Source organism: Salvia hispanica, chromosome 1 (assembly GCF_023119035.1).
Source record: "Salvia hispanica cultivar TCC Black 2014 chromosome 1, UniMelb_Shisp_WGS_1.0, whole genome shotgun sequence".
Classification (NCBI taxonomy): domain Eukaryota; kingdom Viridiplantae; phylum Streptophyta; class Magnoliopsida; order Lamiales; family Lamiaceae; genus Salvia; species Salvia hispanica.
In genome coordinates this window covers 9,356,452-9,374,565 of record NC_062965.1, presented here as the reverse complement: position 1 = coordinate 9,374,565, position 18,114 = coordinate 9,356,452, and the positions used below count along the sequence as shown (strand labels likewise).

Genomic DNA, 18,114 nt, shown 5'->3' with positions numbered 1-18,114 from the left:
TTTTAAATGAATCTAAAATTAGATAGTCCCTTCCGACCCAGTAGTACAAACGAGTATAAATTTCATTCTTCCCATCGAATCGAAGATGACTCACTTTTGTTTTTGGTTTATCCCAATTAAGATAATTCATTATTAAAAATAAAAATACTTTTTCTTTTTAATTTATTTCATCTCTCTTACTTTACTCTCCACTTCATATACAAAATAAAGTTGCATAAATTATTATGCCGCTCAAGGAAGTGGTCATCTTCCTTGAGACGAATGGAGTATTTTTTTAGGCCAGTTTCAATATGAATTAAGAGTCTTAATATGTCATTTATGTCCGTCCTCAATTAAGATTCATGTTTCACTTTTATCGTAAGCGTAAATAGACTTTACTTATATTTCACCAACTTGTTTTACTTATATTTTATTACTATAAATTAATATATATAAATGAGACTCATATTCTATTAACTTATTCAATCCACTTTTCTCTACATTTCTTTAAGCACGTGCCAAAATAAAATAGGACTCTTATTAGATGACCGGGGGAGTAGTAATATAGTTCTCCCTCCGTCTATAAAATATTGTCCAAGTTTGACTTGGCACGGATTTTAAGAAATATGGAGACAAGTGAGTTGAAAATATTTATGGAATGAGGGTCCCACATTTATAGCAGTTTTATAATAAAATATGAGTGGAAAGAGTTGGTGGAAAGTGGAGCTCATTTACCAAAAATAGAAATAAAAACAAAGTGGACAACTTTTCATGGACGGACCAAAATAGTAAAACTGGACAACATTTTACGGACGGAGGGAGTAATATTTTTATTATCTCTAAGGGAAGGAATGGATAAATGGAGAGATGGAGAGATAAAAGAGAAAGAAGTACTCCCTCTGTCCCATAATACAATCGATAAGTCGTATTCTAAGCCTTGGTTACTGGTCAGTATGTCGTGAAATGCATGTCTTATCTGCAAAACAGTTGCTCAAGTGTGCAGGATTAAGGGATCCAAATCAGTAGGAGACGATTCGGGTGACGCAAGTGACAAGGGCGCTAGAAGGGTGCAATACTGACCAGGATGCATGCCAGAGAAAAGGCTCGAGATGGAGAAGAAGGATAGCTGGGATGATCATTTACAAGGGCAGAAAAGTCAAAACGTGAAGAAAGTCTACCCTAAAAGTAAGGGCAAGCCTCCCTATAAAAGAAGCCACTTGGAGAGAGAGAAGGAGTTCGCTTTTTGGAGTTCGGTTGGGAGTTCCAAGTTCTCGGTTCTCAAACACACTTAGTAGAATTCTCTCTAGAAGATCAGTCTTTCAGCATTATCCAATCTCTCGTTCCTCGCCACAGCTATGGTCACTTGACGTCCAAGAGTCTGCCGGAGAAGTCATCAATCCACCGTTCCAGCCAGTTTGCCGTAGTAGTATAGCAGTATCACCGTCCGGAGTGGCAAAAACAATCGTTATCTTGCTTTCTAGTTTAATCTTTACCTGTTTTCGTCGTTGGATTTGTCGCAAACATTTATCTTTGTTGCCTTTTGAAGTACCTTGTGAAGATCTAGTCGTTGCTTTTAATTTCTAAGTGTTTTTCTTATCTGGAGTCGTGGATCTGAGGTTGTAGTTATGTTTCAGTCTAATTTTCGTGCATGAGTCTTTCGTTCTGCATTATAATCACCACCTTGCATGTCAGTCAGTAGAAGTAAAACTACAGTTTCACCGTTCATTTTAAGTTTGAGCATTTTAATCAATGGATCTTGAGTTTGAAGTTATGCATCTGAGTTTAGTTATGGTGTTTGTGTTCATATGATTTCTGTTAATACTTGGTGAAGAAGAAAACGTCAAAATCAACTTTAGTTTGGACCACTTTACTTTTAAGTTACTTTTGCTTTTGTTCCCTACTTTTCAGTTGTATTGTCCAGACCTGTCAGAGAGCCAACCAGCCACCAGATATACCCTTGTTGTCTAAATTTCCTCTTTTAGTAACTGTCTACTTTTCATATACCTCTGAGACACCTTGTCCCCTATTTTCACGAACACCACCACATGTCTGTTATTTTCATGCCTACTAGTCAGTAGAGTACCACCTTTATTTCTTGCCTAGGTAAAATCTCAACCCAAGCGTGGTAGCTAACCAAAAACACCCAGGAAAGTCACCACAGTTATCCGAACGTGTCCATCTTTGTGGGATTCGACCCTTACCTCCACTATACTAATCAATAGAAGTGGGTTGAGGAAACTTGTTTGAAATCAGGTCTCGGTTGTCGTACCAACGACTCAGCTGGGTCGGGAATCTCTTCCTGATCAGTTGGATACACTCTTGCAGTTACATACTCGATCGAAACCTGAGCCTTTCACAATCTTACATTTTTCTTTTTAGTTTGTCACGTAAAATATGTTACGTTCCCTTTTTGAGGAAAAATTCTCTCACGCATTAATATAAATATATATACTATTTTCTCTCTCTACCTTATACATAAAACAACATCTTCTAAAATCTCATGCTATTATGGGATAGAGGAAGTATTATATTTACCTATTTTTAATTAAAAATAATAATTATACCTGTTCGCCCTTTGACTTTAAATTCTTCTTTTGGAGTTTGTTCATTAATAATTTTTTTTAGAGTTCATTAATTTTTAAGAAGATATAATAACATTTTTAGAAGGTATATGAGAAATATATATTATTAGTATATCTTTCCACAATGAACGTTTTTTTCGCAACGCCATCTCAATTTCTATTTTATTTTCTATTCACTTAACTCATTGAACATCATTGTCTCAAAACTTGCGTTTGAAAATGCTTGTGAACAAAATATTTATAATATTTTATTTTAGACATTGATTATTTAATTTGCATTATGTATGTATTCAAATTGCATTTATAGATAATTTATTTTGCATTGTAAACAAAATTGTCTATGATTCAAAACTAAATAATCTATAATACAATCCGTCTATATTTAAAATGCAATATGCAGAAATTAATCTACAATGCCTACTAATGTATATTGCAGCTCGAGGATTGGTGGTATGTTGTCATTTTAAAAATGATTGTTACTCTAACGCCGCTATATGTATAAGTAGGGAAATTGGTCCCTAATATCATGAACTTTGCACAAATTTTGGTTTTTTCTATGAACTTTTAAATTAGTACCATAAATCATGAACTCTTAGATCGGTGTGATATTTCTCATGGCGGGTCAAGAGTAAAATCCGACTGCTTATATGGCATTTTGAATCCTATTTGGCAGAGAACTCTTATAAGTGGCATGTCATGTTGGCATATCTATTTGGAATATTAAACACAATTACTTTTATTTAACAAAATAGAACTCTAAGAGCAAAGAAAACAAAACAAATTTAATAAAATACAAAAAATTTAATTAGAAACACACACATATGACGCTGCGCTACAAAAGTTAAAACACAAAATCTTGTTTCTCTCTTTCACAAACCCGAGGAACGCATATTAGGGAATTTCTTCAAAGATTCTTGGATTATTGGGGCATACCAATCTGAAAATTTATGATTTATGGTACTAATTTGAAAGTTTATAGGAAAAACCAAAATTTGTGCAAAGTTCACGATATTGGGGACCAATTTCCCATATAAGTATTATTAAAGTTATTCTTATTATTTTTAATGTGTGCATTTAATATATCGTCAAACTAAATTAAATTATGAATAAATGAAGAATGAGAAAGATAAATAAGAAAATACATAATGTTAAGAAAGGGAAGAAATTATGAAAAGCGAGAGGGATGAGACAAATATCACTAAATATCCATATATCCCTTTTAAAAAAGGATAGAAATTATGGAAACACACTAAATATCCCTTTTAAAAATGATAGAAATGGCAAAATGCCCGATAATAGTGCAAAAGTACCTTAAACATAAATAAGTTTTTGTCCGAAAATCTCTAATGATATGTTTTCTTTTATCAGATACTGAAATACGCAAACTACCTTATCTAGGGACTTTTTAGAGTTCACTCGTTCAGAATCGACAACTATGTCAAAAGTTATTGCTCCATCTGCCATCTCAAGTGATTGATTGTTTTTCAGCACGGGGTTAAGGAAAATGAAGTGGAGATAAAGTAAAATAATTAATACTCACTCCATCCCCAATGAGTATGAACTATTTCCTTCCGTCCCTAAAAAAATACTCCCTCCGTCCCACAAAAGATGTCACACTTGTGGGACGGCACGGGATTTTATGAGGTTTTGTTTTGTGTGTTAAATGGAGAGAGAAAATATAATTTTTATATTCATGTTAGAGAGAACTTTTTCCAAAAAGGGAAATGTGACATCTTTTGTGGGACAAACTAAAAATGAAAGTGTGACATCTTTTGTGGGACGGATGGAGTATGAACTTTCTAATTCTGAAAATTCAAACAACATACTACCCATACACATCATTTTATTTAGAACTTATACCATTACTATTAACACTTATACTATTATAATAATATGAACCCTACTCTCCACTAACATTATTTCCACTGCCCTTTCTCTCTTACTTTTCTCCTTATTTATTAAAACTCGTGCTGAATTCAAAGTTCATACTTTTTGGGGATGGAAGGAGTAGAATAATATATATATGACTCTCTTCTATATTATTCTATCTCTTACTTTACTTTCTCTCCACTTTAACTATTTATTATCATCTTCGCAAAACAACGGTAAAAAAAAAATCAATCACTTGAGTTGGGACGAAGAGAGTACCAATAAATGATGAGGATCTTTGTCAATAAATCCTTCTATATTCCAAATATTTTCCCTAATAATGTTTGACCCCAATATCAACACAAACAAAAAGAATAGGGTGGGCCAAGTCATAAAAATTAGCCAAAATGATTTGATGGGGAGATTAGAAAAAAGAAAGAAGGTGCAGAGGGAGGAGCCCTCCTTGGGACCTAAGACATCTCGCAAAAGGATGAGGGCAACTTTAGGCTACATTCACAAAGGCAAGCACTCCATTGTCTCCATTACCCTATGGATGCACAAACCATAAGTGCATACCTTTACTTGACATAATCTAAAAGATGAAATCAAACAACCTACAAGTATAAATCGGGTAAAATCTGACAAATGAGATGCTCCATAGAAGCTTTTTTACATTCAACATTCATCAACAAAGTAGATTTGAAAGTCTCACAATGAGTATATATAGGTAGGGTTGAAAACCAAAGAAAAAGCTTTAAAATGGATAAATTCGGCCATACAGCGCCAAACGCCCACCCGGACGATCCTTATGCTTCATTTCACCCGACTAGGGTGAACTTTCTGTCTGGATTCGCAAAAAACGTACAAAACGCCCGACCGACCGGGCGTTTTTCTTGCCTCATTTCGCCCGGTCGCGCGTTCTCTCTGGAGTCACCTGCCTTCAATGCGCGGCTTTCGTAAAAAGGCCAGAACTCTCTCCACCGGACTACGATTGAGGCGTGCAAGGTACTCACGCCAAGCTCTTTCGAAGACGAAGACATTAGTGGTCTTTAAAGAGCGGTTGGACGTCATCTCGATAGGTCAGTTACTATTGGAATCCAGTTGTAGCTGAAACCTTTGACGCGCGTCTCCCATGATCCTATCATCCTCCACATTTTGGAAAGGATTTGGCCTCAAATCCGAGAATTCTCTTTTCCTCTCATCCTCGAAAGGCCATCGAACTCTATTAACTCCACGTGGTGTCGTATGTCTAATTCTGGACCCCAATCAATCCATGGCTCATGTCGAAGGAGAGACTCTTGTTGTCTAGCATCCATAGTGATATCAATAAAGTTTATGTATTATTTGATAATAAAAATTTTAGTGAATAAAAATTATAAGTGAGTTAAATTGGGTGTACACAATTATGCCTATTTTTTTTAAAGAAGAGTCTATGCACACTAGAGGGCAGAGGCAGAGTCGATTTGGTTTTTGAAGTTAGTTTTTTTTTTTTTTTTTTCTCATATTCCAGTTGACTTTATAAACTTATTCTTTACGTGGTTTTAATTAATTTTGGGGATGAACTGGTGGACCATGAATTTATTTTATTAAAATAATTTTACTTAATTTTTTTTTTGTTGGAGTTTTTTTATTTGTTTAGTTGATTTAGTTTTAGTGTTTTTAGTTAGCTTTAGTTGTTTTTGTTTTGATTTGAATAAATCCAAAGAAAGAAGTCTTAATGGAGCGTATAGAGATTTTAGAGAATTCGTGTCCTTAGGGATTTTATGATGATTAAATTCTTCCATATTTCGAGTTCTTTTTGACTAATGACTTGAAAAGTTTAGTAAAAATGTGTATAAGTAGTGAATTACTACTTGATTGCCTTGAATCATGTTTTAACCTTGTGAGATTTGAACTATTACTTGCTTGACATTTGTGTAATTGTTTCTATAACTTTCATTTTGTGCAGTTGTTTCTATAACTTGAATCACGCTTTAACTTTGATTTGAATCACACACCTTGTGAGATTGAACTAGTAAAGTTTATAGCTAGTGTGATTTATCTACAATTGTGTAGATGTTTCTGCAACTTGTTCCTCGACTGCAAAATTATACGTGGTAATTTAAAGGATTATAGATGGAGGTTAGGCCCTCTTTCATAACTAAATTCAACCTTATTCACATAATTCTTATTGTCAAACATTTTTTAGATTTAAAGCATGTTTTAGAAGCCAAACAATGAGAATGTGATATTCAAACACTCATAAGAAATACAGAATATTTTGGAAAGAGAATTAAAGAAATAAGGAGATTAGGAAAAAAGAAGTAAAAGTGGTTTTAGAAGTTGAGCTTTAATCCAAAAGGAATAGATGTATACAAAATGGAAAAAATATTAGATGCTCATAAAAGAATAAAAAGCACAAAACCCAAAAACAAAAAGAAAACTTGAAAAGAGAATGAAAAGCAAATAGAAAAAGTCAAGGAAGTTGAAGGTCAAGAGAACGAAAAGGAAATAGAAAAAGTGATGGAAGTGGAAAGTGAGAAGAAAAATAAATGAAATTTAAAGTGTTGGATTAGTGCTAAATGAAAGTAGTAGGAGTTTTTATTATTTTTATATGATTAAAGATTTTTGTCATTATTAGTCATATTATTTAAATATGTTGTATGATCGGAGAGCGTACATTTTGTCTATATACATTTTGAGAGTAAGAGTTTTAAGTACACATATTTACGATTGTGAGAGTATATACTTCAAGGTGTTTAACGAATCAGTAATAAAAGTTCACCAATAGCTGTACTTGATGGGATTTATTTTGTTGAACTTGTTACTATCCACATTTTCTAAGGCAACGATGAAGTCTAGTATTTTAGTATTAGTGTATCTTTTAAGTTTCTCTCGTGTTTTGTTTAGGGACAAACTAATAATTAAGTTTGAGGATTGATAAATAATGTCATTTTTATTAGCGTTGAAACTAACTTCAAGTTCACAGTGTAGCTATAGTATAACCAAATGGGATACTGAACATGGGGAATAGAATTGGAAACTGTCTATTATATAATAAACGTCATATACTATTTGTAGAGGCGACGTTTTAGCATATTAAAACTAGATTTTAAGTAAATAAATGAGAAATAAAACAAAAGTAAATAATGCAGATCAGGTGAAGAAGGGAATTCTAAGGATATTGATTTTAAAACATTAGTTATCAATGAATAGTTCATCATCAAACTCATGACAACAAAGTTACTAGGACAAATCACGTAATCATTCTCATAAGGGATCCTATGGAAGTTGGATGAACTTATGAGTGAAGTAGTAGAAAATAATTTGGAAACTCCAAGATCTGTAGAGAAAGTAGATTACTTAGCTTAAGGTCTCAATAAATAGCAAGTAACTCTAAATGGTTTATAAGGTCCTTAAAAAGCCTCAACTCTTAGGTTAAAGTAATAAAAGTTTTGGTTGATAAAAACTGAAATTAAATGTGTTACTTCTAAATCCCTAGATAAAACCAATGTTGAATCTTGAAGTCTTCGGTCTTTTCTTACACGGATTGCATCTTCTAGAATAATTGTGGATGAATGTAAATTATGTGTAGAAGATAGATGATTTTGAACTATAGACTGGACTAAGGCTATGGAGCAATTGGATGCCTTTCAATAAGGAGTATTTATAGACTTGGAGGCTTTTGCTCTGATTTGGTAACAATTGTGGCCTCAAAAGGTAATAAATAGCCCGAATTAGAGCTCATTGGGTCTATATAAACACGGATTTTACATGTTTTAAGGCTATATTTCCCCGTTTTGAATGATAATCATGCAAATTAAGTTCTTAAATTGCATATTTTATAGTATATTTTATTATTTTGACATATTTTGTGAGAAATATGCAAAGTAAAGTAAGAGAGAGAATAATATAGGAAAGAGTCTTATATATATTATTCTCTCTCACTTCTACTACAAATAGACGGAGGAAGTATAATTTATAAATAAAAATAGTTATGTATCAGACCATTTTGCAAAATTTATTTAAATTATGTGGATATGGAATTATGATCAATTGCTAACTCACCTCTTAATTGCTAACTACAACTAATTTAAGACCATTTGAGTTTAGAGATCTATTGATCTATATATTTTCATGAGTAATTTCGTTTTTCAGGTTCTCTCCACTTTAACACATTGTTGGCAAAAATTATACACTGCATTATTTGGTATCGATAAAAGAGCTTTGCCATTTTTTCCATCTTATGTTTTAATTGATTAATTATGTAATATTCTCCAATATATAACACATTACCTTGTGGTGCAGTGATAAAGTCTCTCGTATAAGTTCACATGTCAAAAGTTCGTCTCAAGGAGTATATATTTAGAGAAACATGGAAAATTCAAAAACTAGTCGAATCTTTCGTCATTTCACAACGTGACCGGCTAGTTCTCTCGGTTCAAAAGAACACACAAGTCAGTTGGTTTAAATGTGTGAATCGAACTTGACCAAACATCACTTCTCAGAGTACAATGATGCACTTTTTATCAGCATTAAATAAACCTGCTAATTTACAGAGTATATATAGTATAGCCAAAGGTCAGTACCGGATATCGAACACGGAAAAACTATCACAGATTGCCTATCTTCTACTAAGCTTCTTCTACTATTTAGAAAAACAAAAAATTTTGGTTTTGAAAAGTAAAAACTTGTAAAATAACGAAAGCAAGTAAACAATTGCAGATGAAATCACCAAGATAAAAGTGATGTGCTTTAACAATTATGGTATATACAAGTTCCAACTACAATACCCTAGCACAATTTGTACTTTACTAGAACGAGTCACATAAATATTGTCTATGGGGCAAAAAATAGATCACATACACTAGGGGCGTCAATCCTAGATTTGTAACTCCTATAGTACTTGTCGAGGAAGAGCGCTACTATGTTCTTCCATGTGGAGACACTCGTACCACTCTTTAGCAAAATCTATTAATGAAAAGGCAAAGAGTCGTACCATTATGGCGTCATCCTCGACACCATTCAGCTTGAGAGTATTTGCAATTTCCACGAGATGACGGTTTGCATCCCTGGTGGCTCTCCCGGCAAAAGGGTAAGGTTCCACTCTCTGAATAAGGGGCATCCACAACTCGAAGTTGTTTGCATCTATACGAGGACCCTCAGGGGCACTATCTCCATGTTCTTCCAATCCTGCTCCTCTCTGGTCACCTTCTCCGCAGCCTTTTCATCCAACAGTTGTTGCACCAGTCATCGCAACAATTTGATCTCTGCTCGGGTGTTGTCTCCCATATTTCTTAGATCACTTTTGATTTTTCTACGAGTCTTTTCAACCTACTGATCAATAGGTTCTAAGATGTACTTCACTGAACGCGTTCGCATGCACACATGTAGGAAACAAAAAAAAATAAAAACAAAAAATAAAAACAGAAGGCAATAAAATCCAAATTAGCAAAATAATATGTTGAAAGATATCAATCACGAAACATGAAAGTTATCCCCAACAAAGGCGCAAAAAACTTGATGTACTTTTTATTAACACTAAATAAATCTACAAGTATACATAGTATATATAGTATAACCAAAGGTTGGCACCAGATATAGATCACAAGGAAAATTGTCACAGATTATCTACCTTCTACTAAATTTCTTTTACTATTTGGAAAAACAAGAGATTTTGGTTTTGAAAAGTAAAAACTTGTACAATTACGAAAGCAAGTAAACAATTGTAGATAAAATCACAGAGATAAAATAGATGGGATAAGGGAATTCCGGGGATGTGCTTTCACAGTTAAGGTCTATACTAGTTCCAACTACATCAATCTAGCACAGTTAATACATTACCAGAACGAGTCACATAAATATTGTCCATGCGGCACAAAGTATATCACATACACTAGGGGCGTCAACCCTAAATTTGTAACTCTTAAAGGCTCCTAAGACTCCTAATATTTTTGCTCTCAATTAACAGTACCATTTCAAGGGGAATTAATTGTGACGTCGACTAAGCTCTTCTAACATGCAAACCTCCTCTTACGATTATATTACACGTCAATAAATCATCATAGAATGTGTCACTCAAACATGAAGCATTATCCAACACTTAGAATAGAAGCAAAGTAATGAACAAAATGAATATTATATAAATAGGAATTGTATAAACCAAAGTCGTTACTAACACATTCCTAAAATAATATGAGTTTAGTTACACATAATGGAATAATCTAAACACGTAGTTTGTAGGAAAAACATAGAAAACAAAAGAACTATAACAATAGAATCCAAAGGTTAAATTTTGTAATTTTGATCTTCTCTTGAATCCACTCTTCAAACTCCTTAAGCAATGATAAACAGTGGAAGAAACTCTCAAATATTATGATCTGGAAAATATTTACCAAAAGGTTCCTTTGATGAAGCTTAAAGGGGTATTTATAGCCTCCAAGTCGTGTCATGATATGGTAAATTTTCAACATAGTATGATAAGTCTTGGAGAGAAAATAGGGCAATTTTTGTGCGCTGCGTTTTCTCATAGGGCCGCTGCACTTTGTTCAGCAGTCGCTGGAAATCATTCCGCAACTATTCGATCTAAATCAGTGGTCGTTGCACTTGTTTCAGGTGTCGCTGACAATCATCCCATAGCTACTGGATCTAAATCAATGGTCGTTGCGCACTTCCCAACTGTTGTTGGGCGTGTTCATCTTCTCAGCTCTATTTTCCGAAGCAGGCCGCTACAGGGGCAGCGGTCGATGACGGCCAGCGGTCACTTGATAAGATGGAGCGGACTGCTGGCTGGCTCGAAAACTCCAAATTTTCAACTTTGACTTTGTGCTATCTTTTTAGGCTCTATTTTGCACATTTCTCACAAAGTACGTCAAAATACCAACTTAGATAAAATATGCAAATAATGGATTTGTAGTGCAACTTTGACACTCAAAACATACCAAATAAAGGCCTTAAAACACTGCAAAATCCAAGCGTATCATCCGGTCCGATTTTTAACACTGCCCAGATTCATGGGGCTGCAAAAGAAAATGTGGAACTGCATATTCGATATGCTTCAAGATTTAGTATCATTAAAAATTTATTTGTATGTGTTGATTGGGGTCCAATAATTAACTAGAAAGAAAAATAAATAAAAAAGAAGTTAAATCAGGCAAAGAGGTGGAATTCAAAGGATAGAGCTTTCACAATGGTTTATACAAACCACAGTTATGATACCCTAGCACAGTTCGCGCTTTATTAGAACGAGTCACATAAATATTGCTCATGCGACACAAAGTAGATCACACATTAGGGTCGTCAATCCTAGATTAGCAACTCCCAAAAGCACATAATACTCAAACTGTTCCCACTCTCAATTAAAAGTACCATTTTAAGAGGAATTAATTGTAACGTCAAATAAGCTCTTCTAACATGCAAATCATTTCTCGATTACTTTGCAAGTCAATAAATTATCACAGAATGTGTCACTCAGACATGAAGCATTATCACACTTAAAATTGAAGTATGTAATGAACAAAACGGATATTAAAAACTGGAATGATATAAACCAATAGAAGTAACTAACACATCCAAGAATTCTTATAGTTTAGTTACTCATAGACAAATAGCAAAAACTATAGATTAAAGTACAAAACGTAAAGAAAAAGCAAACAAAACCCAAGGATGAATTGTTGTGTAATATTTAGTCTTCTCTTGCCTAGCTCTGATCTCCAAGAATTGTTGAGCATCCATCTTCATCTTTGACGATTTTATCCAAAATCTCTTGTGGTTGCATTTCAATCTATTATTGGGTTTAGATTAAATGTTAGGATATGCAATTCTAGTTCTTGTGTTGCTAGTTTTGTGGAGGCATTAGGTTCCTTCTTTGGAGAAAATTGGTGTGAGTTGTCTTCTTTGTTTTGCAAAAGGTTCATAGGTTCCAAGAATTAGTCTAAATCATAACACTTCCATCTTCTTCTTCTTATTTTCCATCATTTTATCGTTTCATTTCTTGTTGAGTCAACTTTATTCTTCTCTTTATCGTTTCATCAATTTCTTAATACTCTCTCTTTGCCAATTAAGTTGAGTCAAAATTTTATGTTACGGAGATTAAGAAATTGTATTGGAAAGCAAAAGAGAAGAATAAAGTAGCAGTGATAAAGAGAGTAAAATAAGTGATGAAATAAAATAAAAATGATTGAATATTATATATATATATTTTTTTTGAATGACTCGACTTATATAGGATATCGAAAAAAAATTACGACTTAATTGAGACGTGGGGAGAGTATGATTATTTGGAATAACATAGCCAATGCCGCAAATTGGGCATACGACGGAGCCGATTCATTGAAGAACTAAATATTTAATATTTATGCTCAATTATGATTTATGTAACCGTTTGTTTGTGGATTTAATGTCCAACACAAAGCAGTATGACTGAGTCAAGGGATTCAGATGCCTCTGCCAAGATATGGTCTTGAGATTTTACACTCTACGACAAACAAAACCCCATCACATCTTCTTATACAGCTATAACCGCTAGTCAAACTGCCTCAATTCTCCCATCTTCCAATTAATATTCCAACATACCCAAGGCAATTTAAAAACTAAAGATGAATTCTAATTTTGAGATGTGGAGCCAAGACTTTTGATAATCTCCCACTTTTTTTTTCTTCATATGCCATTCGATTAGATTGAATAAAGTTCCAACCTAAAACATAAATTAAAATAATTTTTAAATTCATTGTATATCTTGAATGAGACAAATTAAAGAGGAAACATGAACATGTTGAATGAGACGAAGGTATTTTTTTCTCACCCATCAATTTTATTCGTTCCAATAATTACCTTTATTGAATTGCCTGGAGTTAGAGTAATTTTCATTTATAATAAAAAACTAATTTTTTAATTTCTTTCACTCTATTCTTTCTCATGTTTAATTTTCATTTCAGTTTCATAAGTATTTCATTTGCTCATACTATATAGTAGTACTATTTAACTTAGGGGTTGATCGGTACGGTATACGTCATACCACATACTGTACTGAAAACTACGGTATGACTAGACTTCACCAAACCGAACTGGCCCGTCCGAACCGGCCCGGAACCGTCACCGGCGGTTTGGAACCGTGAAACGGAACCGCGGTGGCGGTTCGGAACCGGATAGGAGTCGGCGGTTTAGGCGGGCCGGTTCAGGTTCGCGAAAAATCAAGAACCGTAACCGCCGGTTCCGCAGTTCCGGTAGCTTTTCAGGGTTTAGGGTATAGGCATACAGGCGTAGGGTGATGAAACCGCCGGTTTCTGTCAGAAACCGTTTACCCAACTTAAATTTTAAATTTAAGTTGGGCTCAAGTCATTTTCCTTTATTTTTTTTTTTTTTTCAATTTGTTTCAACTTTAAAATATACAAATACAATTACATAATTGTATTTGTATATACTCTAATCGGTGAAGAAGACTTTCTATAAAACTAAATCCGGGAGACTTTTGACAATTCTACCATGATTGTTGATGGTTAAAATTAAACTCAACAATTAAGGTTGAATTGCTAAAGGTATCCTCAATTTAGTTATCTAGAAACATCTCCTTCGCCGACTAAGAGTATATATATATATACTATCTATTTACATTTATAATTTATTGTTTTTTACTTCAACTTTTTTTATTTAAGTCTTTTGATTCTTTTGTAATTTCAATTTTCAACATTTGTATTTGTAATATCGACATTCACATATCGTTCAAATTTGTATGATTGTATGATTGTTTCACTAAAATTCCAATTGTTCCAACTCCAATGTCGACTTCTACTCCATTTGTCAATTGTCATTCTCGTTTTATTTATTTATTCGATAGTACAAGACTACAACTACAACTACAACTCTACAATTAGTACTATACCGGAATAAAATTAAAAAAAAATATAAATAATTTCGGCATTGAACCGGCGGTCCGAACCGGAACCGCCACGGAACCGGCCCGGAACCGTCTGGAAACCGCCGGTTTTGAACCGGCTTGGAACCGTGACTGAACCGGAACCGGAACCGGAACCGCCTGACCCTAGGCGGGCCGGTTCAGGTTCCACATTTTTTTGAACCGGAACCGCCGGTTCCGAACCGGAAACCGGCGGTTCATGAACCGTGGTGACGTCTAGGTATGACAAAATATCATACTGATATCAGACCGATTTTTCGGTATACCGCATTTCAGTGTACCGAAAATTCGGTATGGTTAATTTTTATACCTTTACTTTACCATTATTGCAGTATACCACACTTTTACGGTATACGTAATACTGTTATGCAAAATAATTCTATTTTATACAAAAAATATATTAAAGTAGAATATTCTGAGAGTTTATTTTTAATTCTATTTTATATATAAATATATAAATATGATATTATATTTATATAATATGTCCAACATACACCGATTTTTTTTGGTATGCACAAGGATTTGATATACCGCAGTACGAAGAATTTACGGTATAATATTGAATAATCGGTATAGGAAAATTAATATCGTTACAGTACTAAAATCTTGCAATACGGTATCATACCGAAAATTGCGGTATACCAAAAAACAGATATTTTCCACATTTTTTTAGTATGATAAGTCCGATAATTGGGTATATTCCCTCACCTCTAATTTATCCTACTAAATACAAACTCTCAAAGAGTAAACATAAAACAAATGGAGTATAAATCAATCCATTTTTACTTAGATGAATTGAATAAAAAAGAAAAAAAAGGTCCCCCCTCATCTGATATAAATACAAACATCTACTGCTGCAGTGCAACAGTGCTGGAGGGCCCCTGTAAAATTTATTAGAGAGAGAAAAAAAATCCAACACATTTTAATTTGATTAAATTTGGATGAGAAATTGGCAGCATATGTTTGTGGTAGTAGTGAGTGTGGGTGTGAGTAGTGAATGTGGAGACATGTACAACAACCAAGAGCAGAACAAGGCTCCTCCCATCATGAGCCCTAGAATCTCCTTCTCCAACGACTTCGTCGAATCTTCTTCTCGATCCCATTCCCATTCTCGTTACCGCGACGCTCCCGTCTCCTCCGACTTCGAATTCTCCGTCACCAACTACTCCATGATGTCTGCCGACGAGCTCTTCTCCAAAGGGAGGCTCCTCCCTTTGAAGGAGGGCAAAACCACCACCCTCCGCGACGAGCTCCAGAACGACGACGACGACGAAGACGAGGACGATCAAGATCGACAACGCCCCCCCAAGAATCCCACTAGGTGGAGGGGCTTTCTTGGCCTTAGGAAGTCTCACATTCCCTCTAAGAAGCTCACTCACAACTCTATTGACAAAAGAGCTTCCTCTTTTCATCATCATGACCACACCTCACAATCACAGGTTTTCTTTCTAATTTATCTTTATTTACAAATCTTCAATCATTTATATCAAATCTAACTCATTTTAGTATGTCACATCAATAATTCAATTATTTACATCAAATTCAAAACCTAAAAAAATACTCTCTTGTCCCACAAGAATATCCACTTTTAATTGAATATAGGTTTTAATACATAATTAATAAAGTAAGAGATATTCATAAACAAAGTAATTAAGTATTGTTAACATAGAATGAGTCTCGTCTCATTAAAGAGAAAATTAGAAATACATATTCTTGTGGGACGAAATAAAAAGAAAATAGTGCATACTTTTGTCTGACGGAGGGTGTATGTATTTGTTTGTCAAAAATTCAAAATAGGATGAGTTTTAAGGTGTATTGAAACTATTTTCGTATTCTATTTTGCTATTTGAACAATGGTTGTTGTAAATTAATTAGAGATCGGCCTTAGTACCATATTATTCAGCTACCCTAACTTCACTTTTTGTTTTCTTTTGTAGGAATTTGGTGATTAAAGAGTTGAGAATCAGAGTACTCATGTATTTGTTAATTATTAGACTGTGGAAGGCAAATTTTGGGGGAGGAAGGATCTGGTTCAGGTTTCTGTTTGTAATCAAGATTGTATTTGAAAAAAAAAACAATTAAAATATCTCAAGCTCATTTTTTTCGGGGTTAGTTAGTCCCAGTTTTCCTATGCTAATTATTACTAATATAGTAGAATCTTGCTGTTTTGACCAGTGCTATCAATTTTTATATTTTTGCTCTTGGTAGTGTTGCATCACTTTTTTATGTACAAATCTTGTAGCAAAAACTTATTTTTTGCAATTTAATTGATTCAAGATTCAAGTAGCCAATGAGCTTAATAATCTAGTATTGCACCACTTTTTTGCTGTGGTGTTAGCATAATTCAAATATAATCAAGTAATGTTCAAGGTTTAGGTAGCCAAAACATGCATATAATCATGATGGATGAACTTGCCTTCACATTGGAACTGATTTTTTACAATTCAAGTCTCTCTCATATTCTCTTTATTGAATTTCAATTAATAACAATGAGATTCGTAACACATCATATCTTTAATTTTGGCGGACAAGATCCTCCGACCAAATTTTTTAATCTTACTATTACTTGAAATACAGAAATTATTCAATAAAATTAAAAAAAGAAATTAAAAACAGAACGCATATCATTGGAAACAACAGAGTCAACGGTCAAGATGACAGCTAATAACACAGCTGGTGCGTGTGGCAGAGCATGACGTGAGAATAAAGATAAAAATAAACAAATAGAGAAAATAGGAGATTAGAATAAATATAAAAATGAAAAAAACATCTGACAATATGGAAATGGGTATTCTGACATAAATGTGTAGAGGTGGCAGTCAAGTACTTTGGCGAATCCAGTTTCCCCTTTTAGTCAGAAATTCCATGGACCTTCTTAGTCATCACTCACCGATTTCACATCTATCAACTCTATCCTAGTCCCTAATTCAATCTTAAAATTCAAACTATAGCACAATATTCATCTTGACTAAGTTGATGCAAAAGATTCAGATATGGTGATTAAAAAATTACTCCCTAATAAATCCCTAATAAAAATTGAGTTGAAAAGTTAGTGGAATCTGATTCCTACTTTTATATATTAGGACATCTTATAATGGGGTGGACTATAGTCCGCCCTAAGCCCGCCCTATGCACCGCCACATCAGCATTCTATCCTCCACCCCTTCCACCTGCAATGGGGCGAACTATAGCCCGCCCTAAGCCCCGCTCTAAGCATTTTACTTTTATTTTGTATTTATATAATTTATGCAAATATATCAAGCAAAATAAATAAATAAAAACAACACAATTAAGGCAAATCCTACATTTACTTAATTCAAAAAAGTTAGAAATAAAAAAAAGTGCACTACATATAAAAAAAAGGCTAGTCTAGAGTAGTCCCAACCCATCGATCATCCGCTGGATGCCTTGGATTTGAGCCGGGTTGGTCGTCTGCATCAGGACATTGTATGCGTCCAACAACGTCATATAGTCGGAGGAGGCCACCAAGTCCGTGTAGGCATGTGCCGCGCTTGGGGTCAAGCTCGGGGGCGGGTCATGCGGCGCGGCGGTGGAGGATGTCGCCTTGCCCTTGCCCCTTGGTAGCCTTGATGCCCGGGGGACATCTGGAGGACATCGTTGTGCCGGAACTCTCATCCTCGAACACTGGATGGTTGAGGTCCATTGGAGATGCGCCGCTTTCGCTGCTTGTATAATCATCAAAGGTGCGCTTCGACGCCCTCTTCTTAGCCGCCGTCGATTCGGGCAACACACTTCCAACGAACTTCTGCATCTCTTTCAAAAGCGCCCAGG

General features: G+C 34.4%; 1 protein-coding gene across 1 annotated transcript; it reads left to right on the top strand.

The window, feature by feature from the left end:
• The first annotated feature begins 15,261 nt into the window (after window positions 1-15,261).
• Window positions 15,262-16,522, top strand: LOC125202255. The gene is made up of 2 exons (XM_048100622.1): window positions 15,262-15,761; window positions 16,260-16,522. Exons 1-2 carry the CDS (start codon window positions 15,264-15,266, stop codon window positions 16,272-16,274), a joined length of 513 nt encoding a protein of 170 aa, XP_047956579.1. The 5' UTR covers window positions 15,262-15,263; the 3' UTR covers window positions 16,275-16,522.
• Window positions 16,523-18,114: the final 1,592 nt, after the last annotated feature.

Excerpts from the sequence above, each read along its gene's own strand:
- LOC125202255 (XM_048100622.1), top strand. The coding sequence starts at position 15,264 with ATGAGAAATTGGCAGCATATGTTTGTGGTAGTAGTGAGTGTGGGTGTG.